At 39.3% G+C, this 24,544-nt stretch overlaps 1 protein-coding gene and 1 long non-coding RNA gene across 13 annotated transcripts; both read left to right on the top strand.

The window, feature by feature from the left end:
• The first annotated feature begins 1,461 nt into the window (after positions 1 to 1,461).
• On the top strand, positions 1,462 to 2,975 carry LOC110719976 (EPIDERMAL PATTERNING FACTOR-like protein 2). The gene is made up of 3 exons (XM_021898977.1): positions 1,462 to 1,941; positions 2,089 to 2,123; positions 2,208 to 2,975. Exons 1-3 carry the CDS (start codon positions 1,821 to 1,823, stop codon positions 2,451 to 2,453), a joined length of 402 nt encoding a protein of 133 aa, XP_021754669.1. The 5' UTR covers positions 1,462 to 1,820; the 3' UTR covers positions 2,454 to 2,975.
• Positions 2,976 to 19,106: 16,131 nt separating this feature from the next.
• On the top strand, positions 19,107 to 23,784 carry LOC110719974. 12 transcript variants are annotated; one of them, XR_002511214.1, is made up of 4 exons: positions 19,107 to 19,939; positions 20,679 to 20,814; positions 21,087 to 23,054; positions 23,392 to 23,784. It is a non-coding gene; the product is annotated as an uncharacterized LOC110719974 (long non-coding RNA). The 12 variants fall into 12 exon arrangements; XR_002511216.1 differs by having other exon boundaries at positions 19,108 to 19,939; positions 21,087 to 23,479; positions 23,573 to 23,784; XR_002511212.1 differs by having other exon boundaries at positions 19,108 to 19,939; positions 21,087 to 23,479; positions 23,558 to 23,784.
• Positions 23,785 to 24,544: the final 760 nt, after the last annotated feature.

The following is a 24,544-nucleotide window of genomic DNA, read 5'->3' as shown; positions in this document are numbered from 1 at the left end:
TGGAAAAATACAGTAAAATCTTAAGATAGCGTGAAAAGTGAGGTAAAATATCATTCTTAACCAATTCACTAACTCACAAAATTAACCTTACGATGGCGTGTAGAAAGGGGAGAAATCAGAATCAACTCTCTCCAAAAGTGTGTTAACTAAATTTGCAGAAGATTGTAGGCTTGCAGCTGCCTACTTGGCGTAATGAGGGTAAGTGAATAGAGGATTGTGACGGTGCCATACTGTCATTTGTGCTTGTTTGCCTCTTTCATGTGTAACATTTGAGAAGAGGAATGTTTAAATTTAAAGAATGGGATTAGTGGTAGATTTAAAGAGTGGGATTAGTGGTGGTAATTATGGGGAAATGATTTTGGAGGTAATTTTGGCCACTCATTGTTAGAGTACATTATTTTAGGCTTTTCTCACGTAAAAGTGTGTTAAAATTAATTTTTAATGTGCCAAAATCATTTCCCGTGATGAAGTTATGCTCTTGTTTATTTGGATTTATTCGCATTTAAGTGATGAGTTAATTTGACTTGATTTTAAGTGGATTTTAATTAACTGATTAAGCCATATTCAATTTTATTATAACCACTCCTATTATATTTTCAAATTAGGATGTGGTTTAATTTAATTATTTATGATTCTTTATTGATAAGAACCCTATTAATTTTATTATTATTTTTCTTTTCCATAACTGCATTTGCAATAGATTTAAAAGAGTGGGATTAGTGATGATAATTAAGAGTAGAATTCTTTTTTTTTTTAATAACTTTTTTCCATTTTTTAAATGTTAACTTTGACCTTACAAAGTTGTCGAAGGAGAAATAAAAAGTAAGCGAGTGTAACAATAGTGTGGATATAGAATTAATTAACATATAGTGAATGAAATTTTTTTTAATTAGGGACGACAGAGCTAGAAAATTATTTTTTGGGACTAAATGTTCATTTAACTTTTTGGAGGAACAAGTTTGTCTATTTTTCAAAAAAATTTAAAACATTTCCACCTTATAGGGGTAAACTTTAGAAATTGTTGAAAATTGGGGGTATCGATATTCGGTCTATAGTTTTAGCGTAATAAGGTGCTAAAAATTACAATAAATGAGAGTGAAAGACTTAAAGTGAGACAAAGTTTCTTAAATAACCCGAAAAGAAAATATAGGCAAAGTGTATGAAAATAGGATTTTGCTAATAAGTGTTCGGGGCGTTAAATAATTAAGTAGTATATTATTTAAAGTAGTATTAAGTTCAAAATACATGACAAAATTATACGTCGATCGATAATATTAATATAAATTTTATTTTAATATTTTCACAATTAATTCTCTTATTAAATACCCCAATAAAACTTGATAGCTTTAGATAAGAAAATTAAAATTGACTTAAAAAACGGATAGAGACTTAAAAAAGGGAGAGAGTATAAGTACATGCAAAACGAAATAAAATAACCCAAATTTTCAAATGGGTGGCCATATGACAATAATCTCTTTCACAATCATAAATTTTCAACCATGATGACGATGCTCTCAAATTTCTCATAGAATTTTGCGTGGCAAGACAACTTTGGTGGCAGAAGTCTTTGGGTTTAGTATTGAAGGCTCATTGAACGAGGTTTTGTCAAAAAGTTTATTAATCAAAGTCTTTTTCCCATTTAAGGCTTTGGTTTCAATAGATGCTTTCTGCTCTTCTCTTTTTGCCTTCCCACCTTTCATCCAAATACCCTTCAGTTTACTCTCTCAATCCCCTGCCATTCAATCACTCATTCTCAATTTCACTTCTCATTATTATTAACTCAAAACACTTTCTTTTTTTTTGGTTTTTCATTTTCTTAAATGGGTTTTCCTCAAAATCATGTCTTTTATATCACTAATACACTTCTACTCTTTTCTTTGCTCTTCTTCTTAGCTTCAACATTCACTCAACTTCAACAACAACATCCATTCCTTGCTCAAGGTAAACTAATAAACTACATACCTCGGCCCGAGTTTAGTTGTCACCTTTTTTAATACCCTATTAATGTGACAACTAACTCCTTTCAATTTAGTCTTATTGTCTTCATTTCTCACTTTAACATATCATCCTCTCTTGCATTTGTCACAGGCTTGTCAATTCCACAACAAAATGTGGCACTAAAGGTAAAAATAAAAAAGTTCAAAATTTTCCACATTTTAACAAAAAATTTGTTGCAAAATTAATGGTGTAATTTACAATATTTTCAGGAGCAAGAAGAAAGATTGATAGGAAGAGCATTGATAGGATCAAGCCCACCAAGATGCCAAGGAAGATGCAACAATTGCGGACATTGTGAAGCAATTCAAGTTCCAATAGTACCTCAAAAAGGTTTTCCAAGAAGCCATTTTATGCATTCAACTCCAACAATTGCATATTCAAGAGGAGATGGATTGTCTAATTATAAACCTATGAAATGGAAATGCAAGTGTGGAAATACTATTTTTAACCCTTAATTTATATTATTCATAAATTTTAATCTTTTGTAAATACATTATTTTTCCTGATTTAGTAATCTTATTGCTGTCCTCCATTTTTATTACCTATTTATAGAATGTTTCTGCAATGTAATTAGTGTTTGACAACTTGTTACAATTGTATTTCATCTAAAAGAATTATTAAGTTCGAGCTTTTGTAGTAAGCATGGTCCATATTCTTCCAAATAAAAATATTTATATTATAGTTTGACAAAATATTTCTAGCCTATTATAATTACTACTTATAGAATATTTGTGCATTGTAATTAATGTTTGACAACCCGATACTGGTGTATTTTATCAGATAAGATGATTATTTTCAAGCTTTGTTTTTAATAAATTTGGTCTTTTAACCTTTTCTTCCCAAGTCAGATAAGATAGTTTGACAATTTGTAATACTGTAGTTACTTTGTTTTCCTCGCTTAGTAGTTTATTGCTGTCCTCCATACTCTACTCATTCCCTATTTATAGGAATATTTCTCAACCTGTCAAAAAAAAAAAAAAAAAAAAGAATATTTCTCAAACTTTAATTAAATTTTGACAACTTATTATCAATGTATCACCTAGGGGTGAAACAAATTTGGGTTAAAACCGAACCAAACCGAAAACCGAACCGAATAAGAAATATGGTTCGGTTTTTTTTTCGAAAGTGGTTCGGTTTGGTTTTGAAAAAAAAAATATTTCGGTTTTCGGTTTGGTTTCGGTTTTAGAAATTGAAAAACCGAAAAACCGAACAAAACCGAACAGAACCGAAATTTCAGGCCCAAAAGCCCCCTAGCCCAACACTTTTACCCTAAGTATATAAAGGAAAAAAAAAAACCCTAATCCCTCACTTCCTCATCTGACTCTCAGTCTCTCACCTCTCCTTTCCTCTTCTTCTCCTGATCTCACCTCTCCGCCCTTTCTCTCCTCTCTTCTCTTCTCAGAATCTTAGTTCTTCCTCTCCCTCCTTTCCTCTTCTCAACTCCGTCCTTTCTTTCTCCTCTTTGATCTCTTCTCCATCACTCTGTTCTCCTCTTTTCCCCACCAGCCCACAGCGAATAAGTTTATTTACAACGTTATTAAGCCATCAACTGAGTAGCTAAGGTTTTTCATGTCAAATTCATCCATGAAAACACTAGATCTAGTGTTTTCATGGTCGAACTTGACCTTTAAAACCCAAATTCGAGGTTTTTCGGTGGAATGTGAGGTATGTCCTCTTTTTCTTAATTTTAATTTGATTTGAATTTTTTTTCCTACTTTATTTTTATGGTGGCGTAGCCGTGTAGATTGAATTGCGGTGGTGATAGGTAGTTGTGGGTCGATCTAGGGTTAGTGTTTGGGTGGAAAGGATGAAGGGTGGTGAAATAAGGTGGGTTGTGGGTTGTGGTGGGTGCGGATCTGGGTTAGGGGTGGTGATAAGGTGGTTTTTGGTGGTTGTTGTGGGTGGTAGTGGTGATAGTTTCTATGGGTGGTTAGTGGTGGTTAGTGGGCATTGTTGTGGGTGGTTAGTGGTGGTAGTTTCGGTGTTTTTTGGTAGGTTAGGGTGGGTGGTAGGTGGGTTTTAGGTGGGATGTTTGTATGGTTTGGTTTGGTTCAATTTTAATTGGTGTGGTTTGGTTCGGTTTTTTTGCAAAATGTGATGTTTAGGATGCTTGAGAGGAAAATTCGGTGCGGTTTGGTTTTTTTTAGGAAAATCGAAATTTAGGTGGTTTGGTTTGGTTCGGTTTCAAAGCTAAAGTGGTGCGGTGTGGTTTGCAAAATCAAGAAACCGAAATTTGGTGGTTTGGTTTCGGTTTGGGCAAAAAACCAAACCGAAAACCGAACTTTCACCCCTAGTATCACCCGAATAATTATGTTTGAATTTCATATATGTTGGGTTGTAGTATTGAGAGAAAATTGGTCTAACTTCTTGTGTATTTTTTTTTTATTATTATTATTATTATTTCTTTTTATATATAAATGTTTGAATTTCATTAGTAAACTAGCTATCCTTATTTTATTTCCTAAACAATAAAATTTAAAATATTTTTACTAGTTTGGTTTATTTTAGTTTAATGATTTAAAAAATGCTTAGTTATGGTTGTGTTTTATACGAAGATTAGTTGGTTTGGTAGGATGGATGTCAGAAAAGGGAGCAGTTGATGGTGGTGTCGTGTACAAGTTGTGAAAATTGAATGAAAGTTAAAAAATCTGTGAACTACAACAACTGATCGAGTTTACAAACTATTTCCTCGAACTATGTGTAAACTGCAAACGTGTTGTAGTATACTCCTACTACTTATTTTAATGCTGTAAATTATGGTAAACTGTAAATTTGGTAAATTTATTTCTTACGTTAATTTTTAGGTTATCATAGAAATTTAAGCACTATTTAAAATAATACATGTTTTCTTTTTGAGAGTGAGGGATAGTTTAAGTGGTTAGCGCTTTCCTCCTGGCTCTCTAAACAACAACAACAACAAAAAAAAATAAAATTGATACATGCTTTCTCTATTTCATTTTAATTGACAACGTTTGCAAATGCATATTCTAATTCTCAATATTATCGATAAATAGAATTGTAGAAATTATTACAAGGTATTTCATATTATATCTAAAAAGATGTAGTATATTTTCTAAAAAAAAAAAAAAAGATGCAGTATAAATGTGTTTTTACTTAAATATAAATCAAAAAATGAATTAAAGTAAGGTATTTGATTTAATTTCTAACAATTATGGCTGAGTAATTTTTCTCTATTCTAGTACTCCGAATAGAAAAAAATGTGACTTACATAAATATTGCCAAAGTTAAAATCATATAAACAACTAGTTTGGTGCCCCGTGTGATGCCCGGGTTGTTTATTGAATTTTATGATAAACTTTTTATCTATACACCAAGTTTTAAAATATATTTAGTTAGAAATTAATGTGATTTTGTGACGATTTAAATTATGTAGTGGGTAATACTGGGCATGTAATGACTAATAACAATATTAGTGAAAATGTTTGATTTAAAAAATTATTAAAAAAAAAAATAGCAAAGTAAGCTAGAAATATTAGAAATTTCTAAAAATTAGCCAAAAATAAATTAAATAAAAAAATTGTTCTAAGCCCGTTGGAACTTTGGGCTAGCGTTGAAAATTTCTTAACTCGTGACCTGAAATGACCCGCGTCCTGACCTGATTTACAAGTCTACATATAGATTGTGAAGTATTTTATTTCAATCAAGTAGAACATACTACCTCCGATTTTTATTAGTTACAACTTTAAGGTATTATTTGTGAGATATAAAATATTTCAAAGTTGCAATTAATAAAAATCAGTGGTAGTATTAAAAATGAATGTTGTACGTTTTGAACTACTTCTTTCGCTCCAAAAAAGTATGATATAAAAATAAACTTATGTGATAATTATTTAATTGCTTTCCACGTGGCTCGACATTGGTGAAAAAATGTCAAGTGTCACTGTCTCGTGGTTTGGCTAAACTTATAATTTATTTTGTACCTATAGAATATTGGTATTTTATCGAAAATAAAACTCTAAAACAACAATTTTATCCTATAAATCTTTCCAAATTTTATTGAAAATAAAACTCTAAACTAACCTTTTTTATCCTACAAAATTTATCTAAGTCTTTATCCTAATAAAAAAAATACAACTTAAAATGTTGCAATATATAGAGTGTATGTGGAGAGCCATATAGCCGAGCCCGCGGGCTTGAGGAAAGCCCTCTCCCAGGGCGCGGCTTGGCATCTCCATAAAGTTAGGTGAAATCCATTTTCACCCTATCCGCGCCCACAGGTAAGGCTGCCGCGCCCGCGGCCCTCAGCGGTTGCGATTTTCGTTCTTTTATTTCAAAAGAAGAGAAGGAAAGTTTTGATAAGAGTATCAGTTTTCTTTCTTCCCAAGAGTAATTCTCCACATTTTTCTCTCAAACTTCTTGCAAACTTTTGTGAGAAAAACACTTGAAATTTAATCAATCTTAGTGAATTATTCATTGTTTTTTTGATTCTAGTGCTAAGAACGAAATTTGCTGTCAATTGTATCTCAAAGAGGATTTTCGGTTTAACCCAAGCACCGTGTGGGGGAAATAAACCTCTTTAGGAAAGTGTTTACACGCCTTTGATAGTGTATCAAGGTACTTGTCTTACGGGACACCGGTTTTCTCATGTTCATGCTTGGAATTAATGGCTTGGAGGAAAGACAAGTTTGATCATCTTCACACTAGTGTAATCTTTGTAATTTTCAGTAATTTCTTAGATATATCTAATACTTGATTGTGATACATTGAATTGTATTTGATGTTTACATTTATATTGTAAACATATTTTAGGATTTGTTCCCACACTTTGTTTTAAGTGTTTTCTTGATTGAAACCACTGTAATCCTAACATAAAAATATGTCCAAATAAATCCTACTTGTCATATTAATATTTAGTTGTTGCCTACGTGGCGTGGCACTTAACGAAAAGTTAAAATGCCAAGTGTCACTGTCTCATGACCTGGCTAAAAGTTTAGCTTTATATATTAGTTACTAGTTTTGTGCCCGGGCGATGCTCGGATTGTTGAAAAAAAATTTAGCATAGATTTATTGGTTTGAATGTTAAATACGATCATATAGTCACTTTACAATATCATATCGCTTATTTATATAAAAAATTTAGTTTTGTTTGTAAATAGATATCTATGACTCTATGTAATTATAGACTTGAAATTATTTTTGATATTTTTATTGAACTTAAATTATTTTTACTGAACTGAAGTTGTTTCGGGGTTTTCTGATGTCCTGCGGGAGAGTTACAATTCCGAGACTGGAACCGGACGCCTGTACCTGCAAAACAAACGGATACTCCGAGTGATTGGAGATCCGCCTCCAACGGTCAAGTTAGTACTTGTTCAAGGAGTAATTAATGCGGAATATTGTAATTGAGTCTCTCTAGGTGAGAGTGTTTAATGTGCGTAATCCCCCTTAATGAGGATTAATGAGCATATTTATATGCCTTGGGAAGCGTGCCAATACCTAGGTTTAGGCTTAACCTAGGGCTGACTGGGCTTCCCACAAGGATTGGGCCTTGTTGGCTGATTTTCCCATTTGGCATGGGTGGACACGTGTCGCGTCGCAATTAGTCCAAGGAGGACGCATCTCTGATTGACACGTGGCAGGCTCCTATTGGCCTACGTGAAGGACACGTGGCGGAACCTGGTTGGTCCACTTGCCAGATGGTGATTGGTGGATAAAAATCCCCTAATCATTTGCCCCTCACAGGTGGCACGTGACTGGTCACGTGTTACCTGTGACAGGTGTCGGACCGTAACAGGCGACGACCTGCTACAGGTGTCACTCGATGAAAGGCCGGGAGGTTTTCCCGCTCAAATTTTGAATTTGGGAGTGACCCTTCGCCTTCTCATTTTTGCCTATATAAGGGTGCGTTGACTTCAGTCTTTTTCACACTTGAGAAATTTTGAAGAGAACATTCGGACCCCTGAACTTGCTCTAACATTCCAGATACTTTCTGCCTACCGCCTGCTCTGACAAGCCGGCTACTCAGAATTTTCAGAACTTCGTCAACTTCTCACTCGTTCAGGTAACCGTCGGTTCTCTCACTCTTTAACTTTTCTTTATTTTTTCCTTTTTTGAAATGGCACCACGGAAGCACACGACACGGCCTAGATTAGTGATCAGCCGATCACCGGGGACGGCTGAATCTAGGACTAGGAGTGCCGCCTGCCCTTTTTCGAACCAATCTTTGCCCTTTATACAAAGTCCGACTGTCTCTGTGTCTATGCAGAACATAATGGCCAGAAAAAAAAAAGAACTGCTAGGATCACAAACTCAGACGGCTCCTCCTACTAGGTGCCGATTAGTGAGACATCTGACCAGGTGCCAGATGCTGAAGTGAACCAAGGCGGCTTGACCGCCGACAACTCTGAGGGAGGGGTCAAGGTGGTCCCTTCCCATTTTACCGTAGACATGTCTACATTTTCTCCTGCTCCTATTGAAGGAGAGGAGGCGGGCCCCTCTGGTAGAGGAGAGGAGTCGTCCTCTTCGGACTCTTCAGAGGACGAGTCCGAATCTAGTTCTTCTGGTCATACTTCTCTAGACACAGAAGAGAAAAACAACCGCCTACAAGAGGCGAGGCTTTCTCATGCAGTTGAGAAGGGAGATAATTGGGCGGAGCCATCCGCCTCCTATAGAGAACAAAACACCCCCTACTACTGCACAGTTCCGAGAGGCCGGATCAAGGCCATGCAAGAGAAAGTGGGGAGCTTTATTGCGAACCACACAATGGGGCCTGGCTTTTTAGTTTTTGTGCCAGACCCGGAAGACACAGTTGTCTGGCCGGCTGGTACCAGCTATGATACCGCCTGCTTTGGCTGCTATGAGGCGGCCATCAGGGTTGGGCTGCGCTTCCCTTTACATCCGGCTGTTAAGCGGATCTTGGATGGGTATGAGTTGGGGTTATGGCAGTTAGCCCCAAATTCCTGGTTCAACGTTCTCGGCTATGTGGCCGAGTGCGAACTGCACGGGGTGGAGCCAAACTTCGAGGCTTTCACCCACATGAACTATCTCAGCCGGACCCCTAAGGCGGGCGGTACCAGCTGGTACCAATTGACAAGCCACCGTGGCTACCTCATGACAAGAGGTAAAGAGAACAAATGGAAGGATTGGAGAAGCACCTTCCTTATCATTGAGAGTTCAGACACTGAGCTGAACAAGCGCTTCAACAGGTGGAACAGAGATCCGCCTTTTCTTGCAGGCGGTCGCAGCATGCCGCCTGTTCCCCCAAGAGCTAAGAAAGAGATCCTGGACAAAGGAATCTTTAAAGTGGAGGCGAGGGTCGACTCTACTACAGGGGTGCGAGAGAAAGTACCCCTGCACTGCGTCCCGAGCTTCAAATGGCTCTATGAGGAGTACTTTTTGGCCGCCTGTGGCCTCAGCAGTCGGTGCTCAAGAGGTAGTCGGCCTGTCGAATACACTCTTTTGCCATACATTACTGTTATGACTTTTTATTAACGTTGGTATTTGTTCTTGCAGCGGACGCCATGAGCAAAATTACCGCCTCAAAAACTGTGGCTGCTATGTTGCATGCTTCTATCATGCAACAATCTTCGGCCGACTCCCCTAACAAGGAGGCGCCCTTGGTAAGTTCCAAGCCTTTCACCCTTTCTCCTTTTTGAGGTTGGGTTTATGCAGATACTGACCGTGTGCTCTCTCTTTTCTTTTTTTTTTTTAGACGGGCACACCAAGAACTTCCTCCTCCCAACAGCCGGACTCCAAGACCTGAAAGACGACTGTTGCGAGCTCTCCTGGCGCTGCCAGGAAACATGCGGCGGCTGAGAAACAGCCGGCCACTCCTTCTCAAACTCTAAGCAGGCCGCCTAGAAGTATGGAACTGTCCTTATGAATTCGGACTTACTTCCTTTTTACTATGTCTAACGTGCTTGTTTATGCTTGATACAGCCGGCCCTCAGGAACCGGACCTGGTTGAGGTAGCCAAGTCCATGATCAAAGTCGTCCCTCCAGCTGAGAGAGAGGCGGTCAGGGGTGTCGGCACCCTTGAACTAGACGGAATTGAAGGGCTCCTTGCTGAGGTCTACTTAGTATATTTTTGTTGTTTAATTCCAGGACGCTTGTTTTTTGTTTGAAACCTGACGCCTGTTTCCTTTTACTCAGTCTCTGCTCCGAGTGAACGGCCTTCGCAAGCCGCTTGATAGGAAGAATAAAGAGGTAAAGGCTGCTAAAGCTATGACCGCCTCTGACTGTGATAAGACAATGTTTCAAATTGCCCAAAATGAGATTTTGACAACTGATATTCTTTATTATCAGGCGCAGGCTACCTCTTCCATCCGGACTCAGTTGGAGGCGGCCTAGAAGAGAAATAATGAGCTGGAGGCGACCATCAACAATCTCAAGGCCGAGCTGAAACCTCTTCGCCAAAAACTGACCTCATACGACTCCTTGGAGAAATCCTTGGAGCGCGTTAAGGAGCGCTTGGCGACTCAGGAGAAGAGTCTCACTGCGGAGCTCTCGGCAAAGGCCGAGCAGGAAAAGAAGGATCTGGTCCGAGAGATGATGGAAGACTCGGCTCAGATCCACCGCCTGACCTGGGGCTGTCTCTTCCCCAATGCCGACTTTGCCTCATGGGGAAAAACGTATCGCCAGTGCTCTAAGAGATATAATCAAGAGATCCTGGCGGCTGTTGAGGACGAGGCATTGGAGGAGGAGGAGCCGGTAGTGGCCCTAGTGCCGCTTGGGGTAGATGCATAGAAAAAAGATGCAGCTGAGGCCGAGTCAAGCAAGAAGAATGCTGACCAGGCGGCAGCTGCTACTGTTGAAGATTTGCCCCCATCTTAAGCTTGTCTTCTATTTCTTCGGCCTGCGTGTCGTTTGTTTTTCCTTACCTGGCCAGGGGGCCGGGGCTCTGAATATTTTGCCGGTCTTTATGGGCGGCTTCTTTTGTATCTTTACCCGGCCAAGGGGCCGGGGTTTTGAATAGTTCGCCGGTCTTTATGGCCGGCTGTTAATAGAACTTAGGCGACCATCATTTCGGGTTGCCTTATTTGCCAAATATATTCGAATTTGTGTTTTTATTTTGCTAAGTATCGAAACTCTGATATCCAGTTGCATACTATGCCGACTGTTTTGCATGGCCAATAGTTGTAGACAGGTAAAATGTAAACACGCTGCCTATGTAAACACGCTGCCTATGCCCCTAGACGACTGGTTGTCTGTTTCCAGGCTAGGCGATAAGTTGGCCATTTATCCAACCGGTATCTGACTCATTTTGAAGACTGGATCCCCTTTAGGCAGGCAGTCCTGTCATTTTTAGAATTAACCAAGTAGGAAGGTGTTTTCCTACCTGCCATGGTTTTAAGCAAAAGAGACACTAAGCGGTCTACGCCGGCTAGTCCCTGCTGTGTAAACTTAGTAAGAACAAGAGATATATGGACACCTTTTTTAGTTTCACACCAAGTTTTAAGGAGTGACTAAGTAAACATGATTGTTACTTAGTCGTCGAATGATTGAGTAGTAGAGGTTTCAAGCGGTGGGTACCGATTGTTCCCCTTTATTCGCCAATGTTTGTTGGCTATTAACTCATAAGGTACCGGATGTTCTTTATCCCAAGTAGTTCAATCGGTTATTTGACTTGGATGGTTACTTCAAACACTTGTTGGTCCTAATTAGTCGGTTAAGTGAGAGGTATCCTTGTCTGAGAAACGACTACGTGGTTGTCTTGGTTAGACAGTCGTATAGGTGCCGTGTAATTATTTTATAGAGCAATGTTCCACCCAAAAGGGAGCTGCTCTCTGCGACGAATTTCATCCGGATGGATGCCGCCGGACGCCTGCTATGATGTTGGGACAGGTCGAATTAGTTTAATATTTGGATCAGTTGGCCTGGTGCCTGGTCTGATCATTTCGGCCATGAGCCTTTTATAGTTCTTGGTGAACTGTGTTATTGGAGAGTAGTCGGTTGTATGGAACAAGCGGCCTGCCCCTCTTAATTAAGAGTGATAAAACATTGAGAGTGGCCGACTGTTTGTTAGTAGGCACGCCTCTCTTAATACAAATTGAATGAAACAGCAAACTTTTATTAGGTAGCTCTCGGCTATTTACATCATTCAAAAATAATATTTCTTTAAATTATCTACATTCCAGGTTCGAGGCAACGGCTGGCCGTCTGGTGTTTTTAGACGGTAGGTGTCTTCCCTGACCTCTTCATAGATTCGGTAGGGTGCTTCCCAATTGGGAGTTAATTTGCCAGACTCATTTGCCCTACCGACTGCTTCCATCTTTCTTAGTACGAAGTCCCCTACTTTGAGTGGACGCCTGTGTACTTTTTTGTTGTATGATCTGGTCATTCTCAGGCGGTAAATTTCATGGCGCAAGACGACATTGCCCCTCCTTTCTGGGAGTGAGTCCAAGGCCAGGCGCATGGATTCCCAGTTCGCCTCTTCGTCGTATAACATTACACGAAGAGTCGGCTCGTAGTGTTCAATTGGAAGAACAGCTTCCGCACCAAAGGTTAGAAGGAATGGAGTCTCTCCAGTCGCCCCTTTTTCAGTCGTCCTAATGGCCCAGAGAACATGTGATAGTTCATCTGCCCATAGGCCGCCTGCTCGCTCAATCTTTTTCTTGAGTCCGTCTGAGATGATTTTATTAAAGGCTTCTACTTGGCCGTTTGCTTGTGGACGGCCGACTGATGCAAAGTAATAGGAGATACCTTGGTCACCCAACCAGCTTTTGAGGACAGGCGTCTCAAATTGGGGACCATTATCAAAAACCATAGACATGGGAACCCCGAACCGAGTGATGACATTTTTCCAGATGAATGAAATCGCATCCGTTGTCTTGATTCCCTTGACAGCCTTCGCCTCTACCCATTTAGTGAAGTAGTCGACTCCCACAAGTATGTACTTCCTACCGCCTGTAGCAGGCGTATAGGGACCCAGAATATCCATGCCCCACTTAGCAAACGGTAGTGGGCTATGAATGGTAGTGAGGTCGGTAGCCGGACAGTGAATTAGCTTGCCAAACTTTTGGCACTTGTCACATTTTTTAACCATCTCCATTGCATCTGCTTCCAGAGTGGGCCAAAAGTAACCCTGCCGCCTTGCCCGTTGAGCAAGCGACCTGCCGCCTACATGGGAAGCGCAGTAACCAGAGTGGAGATCTTCTAGGATCTCTCGTCCTTTTTCTGGAGTAACACACTTCAGGAAGGGTTGAAGATACCCTCTTTTGTGAAGTTCTCCCTTTATCATTTCAAAACTGGCTGCTCGTTTTTTCAGTACTGCCGCCTGGTGATGATCATCCGGCAAGGTGTCGTCTGTCAGATATGCCCTGATTGGATCCATCCAGGTTGAACTTCTATCTAGGATTCCAATAGGGTCTTCCTCGATGCTTCTTTTCTCTATCACCTTCCAGAAAACAGTTCGTGGAGTATCACAGGAGGCCGAGGATGCTAACTTTGAAAGAGCATCCGCCTGGTTGTTTTTAGACCTTGGTACTTGAACCAAATGAAAATCTTCAAGGGATCCGACTGCTTGTCGTACCGCCTGTAAATACTTGATCATTTCCGGATGAGTCGCTTTGTATTCACCATTGAACTGACTCACTATCAATTGTGAATCAGAACAGGCGTCTATCTTTCTTGCCCCAGCCGCTTTGCACATGCGGATTCCGGCTAGTAAATCTTCGTATTCTTCCTCATTGTTCGAGGCCTGAAAATTGAAACGTAAAGCATACTCATACCTGTCGCCTTCTAGCGACTGACATACGACGCCTGCTCCACAACCATTTGAAGTAGAGCTCCCGTCCACATATACCTTCCAGACCAATTCTGGAACTTGAGAATTAGGGGGACGAGTCATCTCAACAATAAAATCAGCAAAGGCTTGCCCCTTCACTGCTTTTCTAGGCTCGAATATGACTTCGAGGCTCTGAATTTCTATGGCCCATTTGATCATCCGGCCTGACGACTCCATGGTGGTCAGGGGCTGCTTAATAGGTTGATCTGTATACACAACAATTGGATGTGCCAAAAAGTAGGGCTTCAATTTTTTGACGGCCATGAAGAGTGCGAGGCCGAACTTCTCCACTAAGGGATACCTCAACTCGGCATTTTTCAATACATGACTGACAAAGTAAACCGGGAGCTGGCATCCGTCTCTTTCAGCAAGAAGAATAGCGCTTACAGCATGATCAAAGACGGCCAGGTACATGTAAAGTACTTCTTTAGGCAAAAGACTGACCAGCCTCGGCAAGGAATGCAAATGAACCTTCAATTTTTGGAAGGCCGCCTCAGCATCCGGCCCCCATTCAAACCTTGCCTTTTTCTTAATGGCCTGGAAAAAATATAGGCATTTGTCGCCTGATCGGCTTAGAAATCTTCCCAAGGCCGCCAGACAACCCGTTAGCTTTTGAACCTCTCGGACGGTGCGAGGCGGTTGCATGTCGATGACCGCCTGCACTTTCTCAGGGTTCTCCTCTATTCCTCTCTGATTGATGAGGAATCCGAGAAATTTCCCAAACTCAACCCCAAATACACATTTCTTGGGATTGAGCATGACATGGTGCCGCCTGAGTGTGGCGAAAGTTTCTCGGAGGTCCGACAGATGATCTATCTGAAGCTTAGACTTAACAATCATATCATCAATGTATGCCTGGACGTTCCTCCCAATCTGATCAAAGAACACAGTATTTATCATTCGCTGGAAAGTGGCCGGGGCATTCTTCAGACCAAACGGCATGACCGTGTAACAGTATAACCCTTGATCGGTAACGAAGGTCGTCTTCTCCTGATCTTTCTTCCATAAAGGAATTTTATGAAAGCCTGAGTAGGCGTCCATAAAGCTCATCAAAGCATAGCCGGCTGTTGAGTCGACCAAATTATCAATTTTAGACAGAGGGTAACTGTCTTTGGGGCACGCCTTGTTTAGGTCCGTGTAGTCCACACACATTCGCCAGGTACCATTCGGCTTTTTAACAAGCACTACATTTGCAACCCAGTCTGGGAAGTAACATTGCCGAATGAACCCTGCATCAAGTAATTTCTTAACTTCGGCGGCTGCCGCCTGACTTCTTTCTTCGCCATGGTTCCACTTCTTCTGCCTTACCGGCTTCTTTTTTGGATCCACGGCCAGCTTATGTACCGCCAGGTCAGGACTGATGCCTGGCATTTCATGGACTTCGAATGAAAAGATATCTTTGTATTCTTTCAAAAGTTGATGAAAGTCTTCACCCAGAACTCTCAGAGCAGTCGTCCCAACCTTGACTGTTCGGTTAGGGCGCGAGTCGTCTAGGATGAGGTCCGTATGCTCACCAGTCGGCTGAGGGCGGAATTCATCTGACCGCTCCTATGCTAATGATTGCTATTGTTTCTCTTTTCTTGCGGCCCCCATCTGGGCAGCCTTTCTTTTCTTGCCGCCTGCTTCTTGAACAGGCGCACTCTCCTTGACATTGTCAAGGTCTGTTTTTCCACCACTTGACCCAGCGGCCATGACAGTGGGCTTGATATCCGAGAGATAGCACTCTCGGGCCATCTTCTGATCTCTCCTTAGGGAGCCGACTGTCCCATCATCCCTCTCGAATTTGAGCAACATAAGAGACGGGATTATAACAGCCTTGGAATTATTCAGGGTTGGTCGTCCCAGAATTATGTTGTAGGCCGAGAGTTCCTCAACTACCAGGAATCGGACCACCATATGGCGACCTTCCCCTTTTTCACCCAAGCGGATGGGTAAATCCACTCGTCCTAATGGGTGGACTCCTCCTCCTCCAAACCCTACTAGAGGGTGGGATACCGGGTTTATGCAATCAGTTTGGTATTTGAGCTTTGACAGACATTTGCTACTGATAAGATCTGAGGAACTGCCGGTATCTATAAGGATTCGGCCAACTCTCTGGTTGGCCACTTTACATTCAATAACAATAGGGTCGTCATGCGTCCCCCTTACCCCTCCTAATCTTCTTCAGTGATGACAATTTCAGGAAATGAATATTTGGAGGGCCGTTCTTGGTGAACGGAATTGACGTCTAGCCGCCTGATATTGTCTTTGTTGCCCCTGATAGTGGGGCCGCCTCCTGAGAAGTCGCCTGCAATGGTATAGACAACTGCATCATCTGTATCAGAGCTGTCGGCCTGTTAATTCTTTTTGGCCGACTGCTTTTTCGAGGAAGTGTTCCCCTTAGATTTCTTTACATAAGAGTCAAGGTCGCCTTGTTCAGCCAGGCGGTCCAGATACCGCATGAGACTGATGCATTCGTTGGTTTCATGACCAACGTCTTCATGATAATGACATAATTTTTCTTGGTTTCGATTGCTCGCAGAACCCTTCATGGGGGCCGGCTTCGCAATTGAGATCCGTCCCTTGATTTCTTTTAGGATAGCTTGGCTATCCTTGTTAAACGCATATTTTGGGGAATATGGTTTGAATTCTTTCTTCTTCTTCTGGGCCGACTGTTTAGAGGAATCAGCCGCCCAGACCTTTTTTCGCTTCTTGTCCTCTTTGTTGGACGACTGCTTCTGTCGCCCTTTTTTCTTGTCGAACCTCTTTCCGTCCGACTGCTTTCCAGTATTACAAAGATCAGTCGCCTGTATATAGGCTTCAACTTCAATCAAGGCTTCTGGAAGAGTCGCCACCCTCTTTCGAACCAAATCAAATTTGAAGGTCGACCCGTCTTTAAGGCTTCTGAAAAAGTCAGTATAGGCCACCTCATCCGGTAGCCCTTAAATATGTATTCTCATTAGGTTAAACCGTCTGATGTAAGAACAAAGCCCCTCCTTCTCACCCTGCTGAATCGTCCCTAAATCAAGGGTCGTCTTCTTCGCAGGTATGTTCATGGCAAAGTTGGAGGTGAATAGGTAAGCAAGCGTCCTTGAAGTTATTCACACAACCAGTCGGCAGGTTGCCGAACCATTGTTGTGCGATTCCTTTAAGAGTCGCTGGGAAACACTTGCACCAAGTGGGATCATCCAACCCTTGGAGGTACATCAGGTTGGTGAATGCCATCAAATGGTCTTCTGGGTTAGTAGTGTCGTCACAGGCGCCTATTAACACATTTTTAACTTTGGCCGGTTGAGCGGCTTCAGTAATTTCCTTGGAGAAAGCCGACGGCTGTTCTCCAAGTCTAAGCAGCCGTAGCTGCCAGTCCAAAGGTTGGACATTTTTTGCCGCCTGTCCTCCAAACGGAGGGGGTTGCAGAAAATATTGTTGTTGCGGTACAAAGGGTAAGTTTGGCACCGCCTGGTCACTCTGAAAATCAGACCGACGGGAGGTACCGCCTGTCTGACTCTCATGATTTGACTGAGCATACCTGATAGAGGTATTGCGCAGACTATCCTGAAAATCTGAAGTAGAGGCCGACTCTGACAGTCGGTCGTTCCTCTTCTGTTCTAGCAATAGCCGAGCATCTGTATATGTTTTCTTCGACCCATCCGCCTGTATATGACGAACGGGCTTCCTCTTTCCTGGAGTAGGGAAGTGGTACATTGTGAAATCAAGTGCAGACGGCTCCCACTTCCTAGAGTTAGGATGAGGGGTCGCCTCTCGTCCTTGAACAGGCTTTCTCTTCCCTGATGAGGAAGGTTTCTTAGCCGACTGCTCCTTAGCTAGAGCAGGCGTCCTTTTGTTGATCAGGTTCTGAATCTCTCCCTTGAAACCCCTCATGAAGGTCATGAGTTCGTTTCGTGTAATGGGAGCAGATCCTTCAGCCGGCTGCTGCTTAGCAGGCGGTGCGCCGACTGGATCACTGAGTCCAGTTTGAGGATCTTCCCGTTCTCTCCTTTCGGTATGACGGGTACGCCGGGCCCTTAGGGTCCCGTCTGAAGCTGTATGTGCTTCAACTTCAACCTCTTCTTCGGTATCGTGATCCGACTGAACTTGAGGGTCGTCCAGGGGACGCCTCTCTTCTGGAGTTGGTACAGACGTGGATGCCATCTCAAAAGTACTCTCCCCACAGACGGCGCCAAAATGTTTCGGGGTTTTCTGATGTCCTGCGGGAGAGTTACAATTCCGAGACTGGAACCGGACGCCTGTACCTGCAAAACAAACGGATACTCCGAGTGATTGGAGATCCGCCTCCAACGGTCAAGTTAGTACTTGTTCAAGGAGTAATTAATGCGGAATATTGTAATTGAGTCTCTCTAGGTGAGAGTGTTTAATGTGCGTAATCCCCCTTAATGAGGATTAATGAGCATATTTATATGCCTTGGGAAGCGTGCCAATACCTAGGTTTAGGCTTAACCTAGGGCTGACTGGGCTTCCCACAAGGATTGGGCCTTGTTGGCTGATTTTCCCATTTGGCATGGGTGGACACGTGTCGCGTCGCAATTAGTCCAAGGAGGACGCATCTCTGATTGACACGTGGCAGGCTCCTATTGGCCTACGTGAAGGACACGTGGCGGAACCTGGTTGGTCCACTTGCCAGATTGTGATTGGTGGATAAAAATCTCCTAATCAGAAGTATTTTTACCAAATTATATATATTTTTTCCTGATTAAAACTTATTTTTACTGATTTTCTAGTATTTTTTAAATGAATTAAATATATTATAAATAGATCTTATTTTAAAGAACTTTTTAAAACGAATTTTATGATACAAATAGAACCGAGTTATACGATATTTATTAAAAGTTATGATTAATTTTTTATATATGAAATATTAGAAGTATATCGACAATTAAACTCTATACAACAATTTTATCTTAAAAAATCTATTCAAAATTCGCTTACTTAGCATCATATGTGTCACAATAATACCTAGTTTTCGCCTATGTAGCGTGACACTTGGCAAAAAACTGGAATGCCAAGTGTCGCCGTCTCATGACTTGGCTGCAAGACCGACTTTATTTATTAGTGATATGATATGATAGAATACAGAGTAACAAATAAAATCGGTGAAAATTAAAATTGGAAAATTTAGAATAATTTACACTCATCAATGATTCAATGTTATACTCCGTAGTGGCCGACAATTTTTAATTAGTTTACTCCCTTCGTCCCACAATATAGTTTTTGTTTTCTTATTTTGGAGACCCAAATGTTGTTCATATTTCTATTTTGGGATAGTATTTAAAGATCATTAAACCCTCATTTTTTTACTTTATTTATTATACTTCCTAAATAATACTTGAATTTTGCACATGCCTTGTATTTTTTTTCACTTTCTCTCCCCCTTTTTTTTTGTTGTTGAAAGATTTCTAACTTTTGCCTATAATTAAACTTTTTAATTTTTTTTAATGTACATCATCCACTCTCTCCTCCCATTTCTTAAATATGTAAAAAAAACACAAACATAAACTATAAATAGGGACGGAGAAAGTATAATCTATAAATAAACCTTTATAAAAATGGGAAGTTGGCTAATACATTACCACCCCCAAAAATAATGGAATTTCGATCCTAATTGGTTGATGCTTGGCTGCTCTCTCACCGAATTCCTTCCCTCTCTCTCTTCTCAACTCAGAAAAAAGGCTCAGAAACAAGGAGAGAGAAACGATGTCTTCCTGAGTTCCTTCGACACCTTCAGCAACCACCGATCAACCCTTCGACGATGGTTATGGGGCTTCGATTCTTCTAAACGTTTCAATTTCTCCAGTTTCGGCTCGCCGTCTTTGAGGTTCCCGTTCGGTCTGAGGTTGTGGTTTGATTTCCTCCATTAAAGCAGCTTCTTGAGATAAGACCTTCATCCTTTTTATAATCATCTAATATCAATTTTGACAATCTAGGGTATAGCTTTAATTTTCTACAAGTCCACTAATCCTTTTTTGTGCTATGTTTTTTTTGGTTAAGCTTCTTAATTAATTAATTTTCTCAAAATCGATTGAAAAATCGAAGTATTTCTTGATGAAGGAGTGGTGATGAAACTCTTAAGGATTTTTGCCCTTTGATTTTGACCTAAGAAAGGGAAAAAGTGGAGAGAAGATGCGATGAACGGCGGCGGAGGTAATAGTGGTGGCAAAGTTCCTGGAATCAATTTGATGAATCTCATAAACTTGTAAGGTATTTTCTCTCCTTCAATTTCTCTAATTTTACTTCGGTTTCAAACTTTCAATTATTGATGTTCAATTTCTGCGAATTATATCGGCTGATTCGTTGATTGTTGTTGCTTTCATCCTTGTTTTGGATTGATCAGTATAGTGGTTGCAAAATTTGTGAGCGGGAGTTAAGAATTGGGTGGTAATTGATCCCATCCATCTCTAATTTTGTTCTAATATTCAACTAATTGATGTAATTAATTGGTGTAGTAGCTTATTTTATCAAATCATGGCTAATCTCGAAATAATGAGCTATATTGCTTGTTCCTTTTCTACGTATTTCAGTATGCTCTTCCCTCTCTCTCACAAAGTTAATACTGTGTTTTTGGGTTAATGTGCTTTCCTCCTTATTGAAATGAAGAAAGCTTCGATAGTAAGGGTGACTGTGAAATTGAGTGGGAATTTAGGGAATGTGAAGGAGTTGATGAAAAATGAGGATTTTGTTGAAGCAGAGAAAGGGGTTAAGAACTTGAAAATGGCATTGAGGATTGGTGATGTTGATGAGGAGAGAGAAAATAAGGAGGTTGTTGTTAATGGTTTGCTCAGGAAGCAATGGTTGCCTGCTTTGAGGAGATAAAATTAGAGTAATTGATTGTACTTTCTGTTGATTAGGGTTTTAATTTTAATTTTGTTTGATTTGATTTTTGGGGGTTTTTATAAGGTGTTGTGATGATCGGTCTGATAAATTGCATTTGTGTTTGTAGATTCGAGATTTGCTTGTCAAGTTAATGAGCAATGTGGTGAGTTTTGACTCTGCATTGGGTGGAATCGGGTTGTTTATCGCTCTAGCGTAGGTGATGCTCATGGCGTCAGCTTCATAGAGTTTTGGAAGCCATGGATGTAAGTTCTTGTTTTGTTGCATTATAGTGAAATCTTAGTTTCCTGTAGGGCATTAGTAAACCAATTTCAATTTTCGCTTTTGAGTCTTTGCTTCTCTTTTTCTTTCATCTCGCTGTCTTTCTCTAGAACAGGGGTTTTAGAAGATGTAAATGTAATCAATCTCATTTTATCCCATCTCAATCCTAATTTTGTCCCCATTTTCTAGGGTTTTGCTCTGATTTTCTGATTTTCTGATTTCAATTTCTATTTCTTTTGATCTTCTTGTTTTGCAGGTTGATGAGCTTCGGAAACAGTTCGAGGCTACACAAAAATCTGGTATTTTTTTTATCGAATCCTTTCGATATGAAATAGATTTTTGTCAAATGTTAGTATTTTAATTGTTTCTGGGTCATTGTAAAATGTCAGATTTCACTCTAAATTATCTTTATTTTGCTCAAAGATTACTGGGTTTTGCATATGATTTTACTTTGTTGGAACATATAAAGGTTGGTTTTTGAGGTGAAAAGTATGATTTTGATTGTTTGATCCGTGTGTCATTGGGTGAATTGTTTGATTTCCATAAATTGATTTGCTGAAATGTCTGAAATTTAGCCTAACTACATAATGCACTTGATTGAAATGCTTATTGCAGGCTGTTTTCTGAAGTGTAAAAATGATTGTGAATTGTTTTGTTATTAGTTATTGAAGAGAGTAAATATTCGGAATTGATGTTGATACTGTACAGAATGCTGAATTAGGGAAGGTAATTACTTCTTATTTAATGCTTTGACTGTCCATGAAACAAAACTCAAAGTGAGTACCCTTGATTGCTTGGTATCGTAAAATCAAGCTAATAGCTATTGACCTATTGCAGATACAAGTATATGATGGCGAGGATCTTGTTGGATCATCCTTGTCATTTTCTATTGAAATTATTCACGATAAGTTCGTTTGATTATATGTCGTCTCAACTGCTATATACTATACTTTGCTCTGTTAAAATTGTGATACATCTATATTTTTCCCTATTTCATGTCATAATATCCTTACAGTAAAGACCATTCGATTACGAAATTGGTTTCTATGTTACAAACTTAGAAGTGTAGTGTTTCATACTTTACTTTCTTACAATTAATGTTATTTGTTCATGCAGTTAATGTTTGGGGATAATTTTGACAGCATTATGCTTTTATTGAGTTTGTTGGATATTCTGCATTATTTGGGAATTGGGAAGCGTATGTTTATATTTTTGGTGGGTTGTGTGATCATTTTCTGATAAATCTTAAGGGTGGGGATTTATTAATTTAACTGAGTAGGCCATACTGCCATACACCTATTGTTGTTGTTAACTCTCAAATGTACCTTGAAGATGGAATTAAAGCTTACACAATTGCACACTTTTGCTGGAAGTGTTATTGTGTTAGCCTTTATAGATTGAGTTCTTTTGTCTATCATAGTGCACTTATGTTGACGTCATTAACCTGAACTAGACACTGGATAGTTTGGAACTTTCTGCTCACTTGTCCAAGCCTCCAGATAATTCATAGCACTGGTTTCTGCCGAAATATATGAATTCCTATTTGATGTAGTGCCCTAGGAGATATGAGCAGAGAGACTTAGTGCTTTTAAGAGTCCATTTTGTTTCCCTTTTCTGCTTATTTAATCTTTACTTGATTTTATTAATACTTAATCCTTTAATTTAACTTCAAAAAAGTTTTAGTAGATTCTAAAATCAATTGTGCTTTTATTTAATCACGAGCCATCCTATTTTAATCTGCATATTAGAAGGAATGCAAGAGTAAAGGTCGATTAGGTGCAGCATATTGTTTAATCTTATTTTACTGTGCTTACTTCAAACAGTGAATGTGGATCATTTGATGGAGCCATTACCATAGGAAACACTAACATCCATATTTAGTTTATTTTAATGTTGATATGAGATTCATTTTGTTAGGGACATCCAAATCATAATATCCTGTATATAGTGTCTTCCATTTTAATGAGATTAAGTGATCAATTGTTTCCAAAATGCTTTCAATATTATACGCAGTCTAGCTTGATGTCCTCTGCATCCTTTGGTAAATTGCTTTTTATGTGTTTGTGATTTGTGTCTGTTTCTTGTAATTTTGCAGGTTGTTAATATATTTTTGTTTTAAATTTGCTATGGCGGGTTGAATTGATTTTTTGCTGATGCCCTCTTCAGATCCAACTACAGTCAGTGTTGGTATTATCGGACTCTTGGGAAGCAAGGGTTTCTCTTGGTTATCTCTTACTCCTTAAATTTGCTTTGGGTTTTGTATTCTAATGCTTATCTTTCTATCAATTGCGTGCATTTTTGTATTAGCCATTTTACTTCATATGATTGATTTGTCCTAGAAAAAAACTATGTTTGTACTCAGCAGCTTCATTAGAATTTGAACTTTTAATCTAACAATTGTTAGGTTTTATATATGCTCAAGCTTTGTTATGACATACATTGCCATTTCTTTTAGAAATTGTCTATTTGCCAAACCAATTAGGTAACTAATAAGGATAGAAATAGTTGCCTTAGTGAACAATTAGTACAACTTATTCTTTTTATTGATTGTTGGGCAGCAGAATTGCAGATTAAAGAGGTAATACTAATAAATACAGCTTATTGGTAGATGGTGTCCTGAATAACCGATTATCGGCTAATGACTGAAATGTATGGTATGTTTTATTTTTTTAATTACCTGAATGCAATTTTTGATGAAATGTAAGGTGTGCTACAATTTTACGTCAGGAAACATTGTTGTAGAGATGTCCAGAGCTGGAAAGCATCCAAGGAACAAGCAATAGACAGTGCTATTCTAGATCAGATTTGTAAGATGTTTTCTATTTAAGCTCCCTTGCCAGATTATCTAGAATATCATAATGAGTCCTTGAAGAACTCATAATTGTACCTCAAAAAATATTGTTGATCTTACATTAGTGTGTCACAGTTTATGAATCTAAATCTTTTGCTAACTACTTGGGGCGTACTAAATGTTAGAGTAATCTAACCCTGGAAGACATCTTTGTTTAAATAAATAATGGCTAGGATTTAAACTAATTGCTTTTTTTTAGCAAAAATGGATGATTTTTTTAAAACTTGTGAGAAATAATAAGGGTTGTTTTAACCTCTAGATAATCTAATGTGATGGTGTGTTTTATGTATCCCTCGGTTATTAATTATCCCTTAGTTTATGTGTTCGAAAATCATTTTGATTACATGTCAAATAAGTTACTCGGTAAAGATTTTGGGAATCATATTAGCTGCCAAGAGTTTACTTTTTAGTCAAAATTGGCATAAAATTAACAAAAACCTTTATTTTGCGTGTTAAGAAATGCCTCATACCTTGAATTGTTGTACCCATTAAGAGTTAGAGGATGGTAAGGGTGATAAATATAAGTTCAAAATTTGCTTTATACAAGTAGAAATTTATTTAAAAAATGAGAGAAATTGTGATTAAAAAAAGATAACACTTTTAAGACCATATTTAAAGTTAAGTTGAGGAATATTGAGCGTTTGAGCATTTAAAAATAAAAGTATTAGTGTACGGTTTGTTCATGCATAGAACAATTAGGTTTCAACAAACTCCTTTCATTAAAAAAATGTTGTGATTAAATCTACATGGATCTGTGACAATTATGAGGAAGTCAACTAAATAGTAACACCTTGTAGAATGAAAATTTCAACATTATGGTAGAATCGTGCTAGATTTTTTTTTTTTTTTTTTTTGTAAGTGTT

The sequence above is a fragment of the Chenopodium quinoa genome, unplaced genomic scaffold (genome assembly GCF_001683475.1).
Source record: "Chenopodium quinoa cultivar QQ74 unplaced genomic scaffold, ASM168347v1, whole genome shotgun sequence".
Classification (NCBI taxonomy): Eukaryota; Viridiplantae; Streptophyta; class Magnoliopsida; order Caryophyllales; family Amaranthaceae; genus Chenopodium; species Chenopodium quinoa.
The sequence above is the reverse complement of the archived record's forward strand: the minus strand, read 5'-3'. Positions and strand labels throughout refer to the sequence as shown.

Excerpts from the sequence above, each read along its gene's own strand:
- LOC110719976 (XM_021898977.1), top strand. The coding sequence starts at position 1,821 with ATGGGTTTTCCTCAAAATCATGTCTTTTATATCACTAATACACTTCTA. Across the intron at positions 1,942-2,088 it reads ACATCCATTCCTTGCTCAAG|GCTTGTCAATTCCACAACAA; the intron begins GTAAACTAATAA and ends CATTTGTCACAG. Across the intron at positions 2,124-2,207 it reads AACAAAATGTGGCACTAAAG|GAGCAAGAAGAAAGATTGAT; the intron begins GTAAAAATAAAA and ends CAATATTTTCAG.